We start from the raw sequence: 13,080 nt of genomic DNA on the forward strand, positions 1-13,080 counted from the left end.
GACACACACACACACACACACACACTCACACTCTCTCTCACACACACACTCTCTCTCTCCCTCTCTCTCCCTCTCTCACACACACACACACAAAGCATCCTCCCATCTCTGATCTGATGGAGACAGAAAGAGCTGTCATCCATCCATCCATCCATCACCAAAGTGGGAAAAAAGAGGAGGTGAAGAGGAGAACATTACAAATTAGAAAGCAGAAAAGGAGGTGACTCAGGCGGAGAACAAGGGAGGAGGTGAAGGATGAGAGGAAGATGTAAAGGGAGGAGGAAAAATAAGAAGCCTCAGGAGGAGGAGAGGAAGTAGAAAAGGAGAAGAAAAGGAGATAGAGGGAGGAAATAAGGAGGTAGAGAAGGAGAGAAGGTTAACAAAATTTAAGACAAAAGGAGGTAGAGGAGGAGATGAGGAGGCAGCTGGGATCCAGAGTCAGATCCCGGTCCAGAGTCAGATCCTGGTCCCGGATCCCGGGCCAGAGTCGATCCTTGACTTTGACGAGAGAGACGAGAGGAGGTGAAGCGGCTCAGAGCTCCTTCTTGACTTTGTGCTGAAATTGAACAACAAGACTTCATCAACCAACAGATTAATACCTGTGTGTGTGTGTGTGTGTGTGTGTGTGTGTGTGTCTGTGTGTGTGTCTGTGTGTGCGTGTGTGTGTGTGTGACCTCTGTCTCGGTGAAGGTCGAGGTTCCATCATCGGCCTCTTGAAGCTTTAATTCACCTGAGCACAGGTGCTGTTGTGTCCGTGTTCAGTTTAGATTTGACTTCTGCTGCAGTGAAAACACGCTGAGACGACTCAGAGTCCAGCTGTGTGAGATCAGTGAATCTGGTCCAGATGCTGGTCTGGATCTGAGATTCTGGACTCAGCTCTGTGTCTGTGGTCGGTAAACGTCAGAGAAGCTGCCGCTCACCGCAGTGTTTCACCAATGATTCCTGTTTCACACATTTAGATTCTCACACCGACAAATGGGTGAGGACTGATCCTTCAACAGGTGTCTGTCAACAAGAAGAACGTCTAACCTGTGCAGGTAACAGAACCTGAGGCTCCCTCTCACACAGCGTACAGTAAAACTCTATTAGTGACCAACATGAGGTTCCTGCAGCTGCAGCAGTTCAGCCTGATTACGACACATATTCACCTTTAATGTCAGGCAGCGACCTCTAGTGACCAAAGAAACTATGACGGGAGCGAAGGAGAATTTAGGTGACAGGATGTTTTGACACGTAAACCAAGGTCTGCCTTCGTAATACCGGCCTGTCGTTGGTCGCTTGTGTTGTTTTTGTTGTTCATTAGCAATCAATCAGTCGTTCAGGTATGAGGACGTGTTGGCTGTAACGTGTGTCTCTCATCAGACAGGTGTGTTAGTTGGCGTGTGTACACATAGAGGGAGGTGATTGGTCCACAGGCTGCCAGTGCCTGCAGGTGACTGGCTGCAAACAACATTTTCATGAATCTTTATCGTTGGGCTTTCTGTAGAGAGAAAATCACAGGAAGAAATCAGAGAATGTTTTTATTAAAAACATCAATGAATTCAAATCCTTCTCTCTGAAACTGAGACTGAAAAGAATCAACCCGAACCTGTTTCCACCTTTCTTTGTTCAGATCTTTTGTTGTGATCAGTAAACCTCCTCTAGTCTGACTTTTATTCTCTCTGCGCCTTTAATTCTCCAGCTGACCTCCCCTTTAACACACTGAGCTTTTCTCTATTTAATCCTCAATTGAGAGAGAGAGAGATGAAGAGAGAGAGATGGCATATAGATGGGGGGTAGAGAGACACTAACACAGAGAGAGAGAGAGGTAGAGAGACACTAACAGAGAGAGAGAGAGAGAGAGAGAGAGAGATGGCAGATAGATGGGGGTAGAGAGACACTAACACACAGAGAGAGAGGTAGAGAGACACTAACAGAGAGAGAGAGAGAGAGATGGCAGATAGATGGGGGGTCGAGAGACACTAACAGAGAGAGAAAGAGAGAGGGAGAGAGACACTAAAAGAGAGAGAGAGAGATGAGGAGAGAGATGGCAGATAGATGGGGGTCGAGAGACACTAACACACAGAGAGAGAGAGAGAGGTAGAGAGACACTAAAAGAGAGAGAGAGATGAGGAGCGAGAGATGGCAGATAGATGGGGGTAGAGAGACACTGGCACGCAGAGAGAGAGAGGTAGAGAGACACTGGCACGCAGAGAGAGAGATTAGTGAAGCGGAGCTGACAGGAGCAGCGTTTGTTTCGTCTCATTTCTTCTTCTCTTTGGATTTATTGGACTTCCTGTCACTTTTCTGGATATATCCGGATGAATAATCGATGAGCTGATCGGCAGCTGCAGCAGAACAGACGTAGATTGATTGTGAACAAAGTGATCAGTGATCGCGGCTAAAATGCGCAGAAGTTTGTGAAAGAAGAAGCAGCTGATGAGGAAACTGATCAGAGTTCGGATCGATTAAAGATGATTGTTTGGAGCTGAGAGAGAGAAGCAGCGGAGATGTACGAGGAGAAAAGCAAAAGTAAGAATCTGATTCTGTTTCTGGGCGTTTTATGTGCCACCAATCAGCTGATTGATCCGGATTTTACCGCCAGATTTCTGTGCGATGAATCTGGAATGTTTCTGTTCAACGAGTCGTTTAAATAAAGATTCAGTGTATCCAGTTCACACTCAGTCAGAGCTGATCAGTCCTGTTCCACTGTTCGATTTTTACCAATCAGCATAAGGCTCTGCTTCTTCCTCTTCTTCCTCTTCTTCTTCTTCATGTAGACATGATGTTGTAGCTGCACCAAATATTAATGGTTGTTGTTTTTTTTTTTACAATCAAATTATTAGATAAACTGAAAGACTGAACCATCACACACACACACACACACACACACACACACACACACACACACACACAGGCAACATCCAGTCTCTGTCCTGAATGTTTGTGGGATCAGTTTTTAGAAAGCTTGTTAACAGACTCTAAACTCCGGCACATAAATTTCATTTATTTAGATCAGTGTCTCAAATATTTCACTAAGAATCAAAGATGAGAGAAACATCCAGAACCTGAAGGAACAGGTTTGTGTATTAAACTTCACCTGGCGACCCCTCAGATCTGTTCAGTTCAGGTCTGACTTCCTGTCTGTGGACGCGTCCTTTCAGTGAGAGGAGGACAGGAAGTGTCACCTGTGCGTCCTCTTCTTCATGATCTTGAAGCGAAGTTCCTCCTGAAAATGGACCTCAGATCTGATCTGACAGATCACCTTTGTGTTGAAGTCGTCGTATGTTTGTTCAGTTTACAGCTGATATCATGTGTGGACACGTGGAGACAGCTGTCCTTTGTTCCACTGAAGTGTCAGCAGAGTCAGTGTTTACTGGACTGGAAACTGCTCATTCATTTATATAGAAGGATGAAGCGTGGGACTGTAATGTGTCAGTGGACCCCCACAGGTTGACGTCCAGAGCTCCCCCAGATTCAGCAGCTGTGTCACTGTGACTCTCAGACTGTTGCTGTGACCAGTCATTAGATCCTGCAGAGCCACTTCCTGTTTCCCGCCCCTCCACGCAGTGTGATGTTAGTCAGACAGAGATGTGATGAAACGTTTGGTCGGTGGTCCCACATGTCACCATGAGACACATTCAGATCAGTGCTGTGGATGAGAGGCTCAGTACTCAGTGGTGGTAGAAGTACTCAGATCCTTTACTTCAAGTAATGATACTCCACTACAAGCAAAGTCCTGCATTCAAAACCTTGCTGAACTAAAAGTATTATCAGCATCATGTACTTGAAGTACTTAAAGTAAAAGTGTTGCTGTTGCAGTAAAATGTTGCTGTCAGTGTTTCTCATCTTATCTGATGTTTGTGGATTAATATTCCTGCTGCATTAATGTAGATGTTTCAGGTTGGGCTCATTTGAACTACTTTATATACTGTTGGCTGGTTTAATCTACAGCGATGCATCATATTCTATAAGATCATCATATGTTTGTAGCCTGGCTGTCCTGTGAGAACCTCGTATCTCAGAAAAACAGCCTGTTTTCAGCTTTGTGACGATGCATTTTCAGCTGATCCAAGAGGCTTTTTAAACAGTTTATTCAGATGAAGAAGGACGAGAGTTTTCTCAAGACATGAAGGAAAACTTCACCCTTCAGTTTATCACAAACGTTCAACATCAACACATCTGGAGATACAAGCTTTTCACTGGACAGGAAGGAATATGGAAAGTAACTAGTAACTAAAGCTGAAATCTTGTGGAGTAAAAAGTACAATATTAGTGAAAGGAGAAGAAGTATGAAGTACAAATACCTCACAGTGTTCTTGAGTGCAGTACTTGAGTAACTGTACTTGGTTACATTGCACCTGTGTCTGTAACATATCAAATACAACAAAATCTACTCATGACTCCTGGACAGATCACTGTGTGAGTTGTCAGTAGTTGCAGCAGATATCAGTTTTCTGTCTTAAATTGTTTAATTTGAAAGATTTTTAAGATTTTCAGTATTTGAGATTTTTTTTTCACCTCTTTCATCATTTTCCGACCCCTCAGATTTTTGACCCCCCTTCTTCCCGCCACTTCTTTCAATACCTGACATCTAAAGATGTGTCTAGCAAAACATAACTGACAGGAATTATGGACTGGACTTTCAAAATAAGAGCCTGGATGTTTTGTCTCTCAGTCAGCTGACTGTTGAACCTGAACAGACACTCAGCAGGTACACACCTGCGTGTTACATTGTGAACTGTGACCTTTGACCTCAGTTTGGACAGGGTTACCAGAGGTCACTACCTCCGTCATTTAGAGAGTGACTCAGTTTAATCCTCCTGATCCTGCCGAGGGATCAGAATTCCTGCTCTCTGCTCACTGAATTAAGATGGCCTCCACGGACCTTCTGATAACGTTGTCATGGAAATGAGCATTAACACACGTGACATCATCGGTTACCGTGGCAGCAGAGTTAATCCGCCCATTGTTTCGATAATGAAACGAAGCTTTTACTTTATCTTAACCTCAAAGAAACCTTTAAAGTGACTTTCATCCTGATTCACCCGGAGGCGAAAGCTGACAGGACGTCCTTCTTTCCAACTGATCAGATATTTTCATCTCAGGAGACAACAATTAAACATGGACAGTGTGAAAAGAATAAAGTGAATTTGGCGGGTTTTTTTGTTCAGAGTTGAATATCAGATTCAAGATAGCTCAATGTCCTTGAACGTGCCAACAGAGAGACTTGAAAACTGGTCGTCTTTGATGTGTTATGACACACTGATAACATTGACAGAAAACTAAAGCCTTTTAAACATTGACTGTAATGGATGAGCTCTCTGCAGGTTCATTTATCAGAGAAACAAAGTGAAACCAGGCCTCCTGGAAGGAGCATCCGTCTAAAAACCTAGGAAACGACGCGACTTTTTTAAAAACACTTATTTTTGTAATGTCGACAGCACTGTGTTAAAATGATGGATGTAAACTTGGTGTACCACACAGCTCGACACTCGGTCCTGTGCTCTTCTGATTATGAATATATAAAGAAAAAATATAAACCAAAGCTTCCTGAATATTGTGTGTGTGTAATAATGTGATGCAGTGTCAGCTTCGCCAAGAAAACGAATGAAATTATTTTTTAAATGAAAGCAAAACTGAAGCAAAATAAAAAGTATGGACAAATGGACTACTGCATTTCCTCAAATAGTAGCTGGGGCCTTTATTTACCTCAGCTGCAGAGGGTACCAGGCCTGTATTTCCAGTCATCTGCCATCCTTTGGCACTTGTGTGTTACTACAAAACACATTTTGGCTGAGACGTTAAGATACAAACACTGTATGGCCAAAAGTTTGTCTGTAGACAAGCATTTAGAATTTTGTGCAGGTCAAAAGAGCTCAGTGACTTTGAATATGCCACTGTCAGAGGATGCTACCTTTGCCACAAGTCACTTTGTGAAGTTTCTGCCTTACTGGATCTGCCCCTGTCAACTCTAAGTGCTATTATTGTGAAGTAAAAATGTCTAGAAACAACAACAGCTCAGCCACAAAGTCACTCGCTACAGCTGGAATTTGGCAGATTCCAGGAGAATAATACGTACCTGAATGCATCGTGCCTACCGTAAAGTTTGGTGGAGGAGGTCTTGGGCTGTTGTTCAGGGTTTAGGCCCCTTAGTTCCAGTGAAGGGTCTTTACGATGCTACAGGAAACAGACATTTTAGCTAATTTGGTGCTTCAAATTTGTGGCAACAGTTTCCTTTGCTGTTGCAGGATGGTTGTACCCCTGTGCACAAAGTGAGGTCAATAACAACATGGTTAGAAGAGTAAATGAGTTTGGTGTGGAGGAACTCGATTGGCCTCCACAGATTCCTGACTTAAACCCCACCGAACACCTTTGGGAGGAATTTGAACACAGATTGTTATTAGGACCCTCTTGTCCAGCAGACCTCACAAATCTTCTTTTGGCTGAAAGGACACAAATTCCAAAGCCTTTCTCCTAATTCTCCTTCTGAATGAGCATTCAGCGTCTTAGCCTTTAGCTCGCTCACAACAAAACTCTCCACAAAAAATGCTACTTTTCCTCGCTGGTGATGACCCACCTTCCTCTTGCTGCTCTGCAGTTCATGGCACTCGATCCCAGCTAGCCATGTCTTCATCGCCCCCACACCTTTCTCTTGTTGTCAAACTGGTCTCCGTCACTCTTAGAGGCTGCGCTCGGTCTTGATCTGGCCGTGTTCACTGGAGGCTGCGTAGTCGGTTCTTTTGCCCGCAGTGTAAACACCAAGAATCCCCCGGTGCTCTAAGCTCTCAAGGCAATAAGCTAGTAGGTGTAGCTGAGCTAACTAGCTAGCAGCAGTTAGTCGCTACAGCCAAAGACAGCTAGAGCTAAGAGTGTAGGGAGCAGCTGTTAGTGGTTACTCTGGTGATATGCTGCCTACTTCAACAGGGGGCTAATTCACTAACATTGTACTTTTAAAGGTCTCCCGTGTAGCATTTTTTGGCATCTAGTGGTGAGTGACTAACTACCCCTTGCTTCACCCTTCACTATGGTGGCTGCCAAAAATGTGAAATCTGTGAAAGGCATCCTCTCGAGTCAATGTTTGGTCTGTCCATTCTGGGCTACTGGCGAAACGTGGTGTAGCATGATGGACTCTGTGAAGAGGAGCTGCTCCCTTAGTAGATATAAAGACTCACTGTAAGGTAATGATAGCACAGCACTTCTTATTTTCAGGTGATTCTACACTTGTGAATAGGATTCAACTTCTGCTAATAGATCCGTCTTAATTCTTCACACTGCAGCTTTAACATACTTCTGGACGTGTGTCAGCTAACATCAGGTGATGACACTGGACGTGACGCCTGGTGATCAGGCTTCATTGTTAAAAGATGCGCCGCCGCTGCTGCTGCTGCTGCTGTGAATCTGTGATCTGAGCAGTGAAGAAGAAGAAAAACTGCCCCAACATTCACTAAATGAACTGATGACCTTCCAGCTGGACCAGGCTGGAGGGCAGCGTGACACACACATCATCACACACACACACACACACACACACACACACACACCACCAAACACACGCGCTTACACACCACCAAACACACGCACTTACACACCACCAAACAAACACACACACATCAACCCACACACACACACACACACCACCATCATCACACACACAGACTCATACTTTGCTTGCTTTCGGGGACATTGCATAGACTTCCATTCATTTCTTGTAGACTTACTTTAACTTTATTCACTGACCCAAAAATCTGTTGTTTTCCAGTTGAGGACACCACTTTTGTCCCTAGTCTTTCCCAAGTAACTGGTCTGTAGTCCAAAACGTGTCCCTGAAAACAGCCTAAGTCAGAAACACACACACACAGGGCAGTGAAAAGCAGAAAGTTAACAAGGCGGCTGCAGGGTTGTGTGTGAGCAATGGGATGCCCCCCCCCACACACACACACACACACACACACACTCTGTTGTCATGATGATGTGAGTTGACTCGGGGTAATTCAGGGATAATTAGTCGGTTCTTGTCGTCCTGCGGGTGAAGCAGCTCCTCCACAGGAAGAAACAACGTGACCCACAGTCATGTGACCTGCACTGTCCAAACCTCAGCTGCTCATTGGATGGATGACAAACCTGCTGGGATGCTGCCAACTCTGAGTTCAGTGAAAGGAAAGGCTTTAAATGACCATCTGAAAATTCACCACAGTTTTCATGAACATGGAAATAAACCTTAGAGACTGAAGCTGTTTTTTGTATCAGCCTGTAAACATGTTTATTTCAGATGGCCATTTTAATATTTGGGTCTATGGGGATTGACTCGCTTTTGGAATCAGTCTCTGCTAAATCTAGAATATATTTTGGTCCTAGACCGTTTAAAGCTTTGTAGACCAACAATGCAATTTTATAGTCTATCCTTTGGCTCACAGGAAGCCAGTGTAGTGATCTGAGGACTGGTGTGATATGGTCCATTTTTCTGGTGTTTGTAAGGCGTCTTGCAGCAGCATTTTTGATCAGCTGTAGTTGTCGAATTGACTTTTTGTTTAGGCCAGTAAAGATTCCATTACAATAATCCAGCCAACTGAAAATGAATGCATGAACAGGTTTTTCCATGTCTTCTTTGGACAGACATCCCTTAATTCTGGTTATATTTTTCAGGTGGTAGTAGGCTGATTTGGTAATGAGCTTTAAATGGTTGTTAAAATTCAGATCAGAATCAATAATCAAACCAAGATTTCTGGCTTTATCTGTTGTTGTCAGTGACATGGCGTTAAGGTGAGCGCTGGTCTTTAACCTTTCATTTTTAGGGCCAAATACATTCACTTCTGTCTTATCTGCATTAAGCAGAAGAAAACTCTGGCACATCCACTCATTGATTTGATGAATACACTCACTCAGTGAAAGTAAGGGACTGTAGTCATGTGGTGACACGGAAATATAAAGTTGTGTATCATCTGCGTAAGTATGATAAGAAATACTATGATGCTGCATAATCTGAGCTAGGGGCAACATATAGATATTGAAAAGAAGTGGTCCGAGAATGGACCCTTGTGGCACCCCACACATAATCTTTTTTCGTTCAGACACATGCTCACCAATTGACACAAAGTAGTCTCTATCTTGTAAATAAGATTTGAACCAGTGTAGTACAGTGCCAGTAAGTCCCACCCACTTTTCCAGTCTGTCAAGAAGTATGTCATGGTCAACTGTATCAAAAGCAGCTCTGAGATCTAATAATACTAACACTAAAGTTTTAGAGCAGGCATGTCCAAACTATTCCATAAAGGGCCGTGTGGCTGCAGGTTTTCGTTCCAACCAAGGAGGAGCACACCAGGCCAGCCAATCAACATCAAGGGATCACTGAGTTATCAGCTGAAGACTGAGCTCAGCTAATTAAGCTGGTGTGCTCCTCCTTGGTTGGAACGAAAACCTGCAGCCACACGGCCCTTTATGGAATAGTTTGGACATGCCTGTTTTAGAGGCATCATTATTCAGATGTATGTCATTTAAAACTTTGATAAGTACAGTCTCTGTGCTGTGGTGTGGACGAAATCCAGACTGAAATGCATTAAAAAGATTGTTCTCCATCATGAAACATGCGTTTGTTGAAAAACAACTCTTTCAATAATTTTTCCTAGAAATGGAAGATTTGATATTGGCCTGTAGTTACTTGTGATGAAATGATGTCAGTCTGTCACTACTTCATGAGGTGGCTGCCTGACTGTTGTTTAAAGGCCTTATTTCCTACTGACAGCACAGAAGCACTAATCATGGATGCACAAGAACAGTCCCTCAGTACCAGATAAATAGTCACAGGGGTCTACCACACTAAACAGGACCCCAGGTACAAGCTGTGCAAAGGTGCTCTAGAAACAGTTCAGCACATTGTATCAGGGTGTAAGATGCTGGCAGGACAAGCGTACACGGAACGCCACAACCAAGTGGCCGGCATAGTGTACAGGAACATCTGTACTGAGTATGGGCTGGAAGCCCCAAGGTCGGAATAGAAGGCACCTCTTAAGCTGGTGGAGAATGACCGACTACCAGATCCAGACAGACAAGATGGTGGTGACCAACCAACCAGACAGACAGTCAGACAGTGTTGACAGAAAAACAGCAAAAGAAGCCAGTAGTGATAGACGGAGGGATCCAGAGCGACAGCAACATCAAGAAGAAGGAACACGAGAAGCTTGAAAAATACCAAGGTCTGTCCCAGGAACAGCTACGATACTGAACCCTCAAACTGCCAGGCCTCAGGTAGAGGAGCCGAGCTTGTGTGTGTGTGTGTGTGTATATACATACATACATACATACATACAGCTGGACACAACAGCAAGTCATTGTGGGAAACAGGATATCTAGGAAACCACTAACGAGAGAGGGAGAGAGAGAGAGAGAGAGAGAGAGAGAGAGAGAGAGAGAGAGAGAGAGAGAGAGAGAGAGATCATCATGTAATCTCACTGTGCTGTCATCACTGGGTTTATCTGTGTGTGTGTCTGTGTGTGTGTGTGTGTGTGTGTGTCTGTGTGTGTGTGTGTGTGTGTGTGTGTGTGTGTTCAGGGTCCTCAGGTACTAACACATAAATCACGGCCCAGATCACACACACACACACACACACACACACACACACACACACACAGATCTAGGTCACAGCTGTTCACTACAATATTCCTGTTTTCACTTCCTCTGGAAACTGTCACCTCTCTCCTCCTCTCTCCTCCTCTTTCTCTCTCAATTAATTTTAACCTCTTTTCTCTCAATCATCCTCCTCTTTGACCTTGATGGAAAACATGTGGTCGGTTGTGGAAGGAGCACATTGCCTAGTATCGAAGTCTATTAGCATATTTGCATTGTCTCGTGCTACTTAAAGCAAGTAAAATACAAAAACCTTGAATTTGTAGTGAAGCACAGTCCTTGAGTAAATGTACATTTATTCCACCACTGTCCTCCACTCATTGTGCTGTTGATCAGCTGTGTGTCTGCTGTTCTGTATTTGTCTGTCTGTGGGTCCAGAAGACACGAGAGCAACCTTCTTCATGGTTTTGAGGCAATAAAATCTGCTAATAAGCCAATGTTAAATTAAGTTGTTGACTGTTCGTCTTATTGAATCGTTACGTTTTTCACTGTCCTACAGTCTGTCATAATTATTGAACTGTTAAGAAACTGAATCCACCCATAATGGCTGTTGACCACCTAGTAACAAAAACACTATTTAGCACCTATCAATCATATGTTAACTCCCTAGCAACCACCTAGTAACGATGTTGCAATTTGCTTTAATTACTGTTTTTTCTATTTCTATGTCTGTTTTTGTTTTGTTTTGTTCATTTTATTTTAAACTCTCATTTTATTTATTCTTTTAAAATCCTATATTTTTTTTGATTGCCTTAATTCATTTTATGTCTCATGAAACAGACTTCTGTTTTTTGTTAAAAGGTTTTATTTTCTATTGTCTGCGAACTACATAGCAGCCACTTAATGATACCCTGACACCATAGTAAGATTTCCTAACAGTACAGCAACCACTGTGTAGCATTGTAGCAATTATGACTCAATATAACAACAATACAGCAACAATGTTTCTTTCGGTGACATGGCAGATCAGCTGGTACCCCAGAAAACACCAAGTAAAACCATTGTAGGCCCAATGAGTTACTTAGAAACCACATTGCCACCGCAGTGCTGGACAAACTGGGTTGACATCTCTGACATAATTCTTGGGGAGATTAGGTCTTACTTAACTGGTCAACAGTTCATAGAGCTGTGAGTCGTGAGGAGTCGCTGGTTCTGAAAGTGTTCTTCCTCTTTCTACTGTGTATTCTCAGTCCCAACACTCTCTTCAACATTACTGAAACTCAGGACTCTCCTGGATAATGTAATCATATAGATTTATGTATGTAATTATTTCAACGTTATTTCTGAAAAATTAGCCTTAAATACTTTTAATACCCATGAGCCTTGGCGGCCATTGCCATGGAGAAGAAGCCAGTCAGAGGCATAAATCAGACCAATGATGAATTCAAAATGCTTTGCTGTTGCAGTTGAGAACAAAAATGTCGTCATGGTTACTGAATTCATCCAAAACCAATCCAATCCAATCTAAATGTGAACTGATTCAAGATACTTTAGCTTCCATTTGCCATTAGCATGTTACAAAAGTTGAAGCTCTGTGATTGGCTGTCTGTTAGTGAAACGCACCTTGCAAAACTTCTTGTACCTTTGACCCAAAGAACCAGATATTTACCAACACAGCTGTTGATTTGTGGTACGGATGATTGAAGTGGAGAGTCTCATTTCAAGACTTGAAGAGAGAGAGCTGTCATTCACCAACACTGTCCGGAACCAGAAGTGCCATAAATGACTCCTGACACTTTGCAGCTCTGCTTCATGTGCAACCATCACTCACATAGGATAGATTCAAGGCTTTATTGAAGGCCCAAGTCATTTTAGTTTGTATGTTGCCACTCAGCATTATTAGAAAACATAACATATATTTCAGTAGTTATGCAGATGATACCCTGATGTGTATCTGCATATGTTTGGAAGCCTATTATCCTATTGACAACTTGATAACATGGAATTATGAGATGAATTTATGAATTTCTCACAGCTGATAGTAATTTTAGTTATTGGAGCAAAAGCTGAGACAAATTGTCATCTCACCTGAAGTCATTTACACTTAGCACCAATTAACAGGAAGAAAGCCTTGGTGTCGTTAATGATGCTCACCCAAACTTTGAGAGTCACACTACACATATTAAGTTAGAAAAGAATCATTAATCAAACACAGGTGAACTACTTAGCAGCAACACAGCACCATTTCAACACAATGCTCAAGTAATGTCATGAATGTCATTAACTTATTTATGTGTCATCATAGCAACCACCACTGACTATCCAGCAGTCACCCTGTAAATATACCCGATACACCCTATCAACATCCATTACCCACTTAGCAGAAACATTCTAGCAACCAAACCCCGCCAGTCTTTGGAGGAGGACATATTGTACACTTGAAGTGGCGGCTACAGCAAACATGCCACGTTTTCAGAAAAGATTAAATATGATTTAAAAGCTGTTAATTGAAGGTGACTCCATCTTCTCTGTCTGCCT

At 43.0% G+C, this 13,080-nt stretch overlaps 1 protein-coding gene across 1 annotated transcript in view; it reads left to right on the forward strand.

The window, feature by feature from the left end:
* The first annotated feature begins 9,999 nt into the window (after positions 1-9,999).
* Positions 10,000-13,080, forward strand: part of cacna1fb (calcium channel, voltage-dependent, L type, alpha 1F subunit) — a 36,699-nt gene continuing 33,618 nt past the window's right edge. Inside the window, exon 1 of the mRNA XM_041944968.1 lies at positions 10,000-10,096. Coding sequence (XP_041800902.1) covers positions 10,000-10,096 — 97 coding nt within the window. The remainder of the gene's footprint in view (positions 10,097-13,080) is intronic.

Source organism: Chelmon rostratus, chromosome 10, assembly GCF_017976325.1.
Source record: "Chelmon rostratus isolate fCheRos1 chromosome 10, fCheRos1.pri, whole genome shotgun sequence".
In the NCBI taxonomy this organism is placed as follows: Eukaryota; Metazoa; Chordata; class Actinopteri; order Chaetodontiformes; family Chaetodontidae; genus Chelmon; species Chelmon rostratus.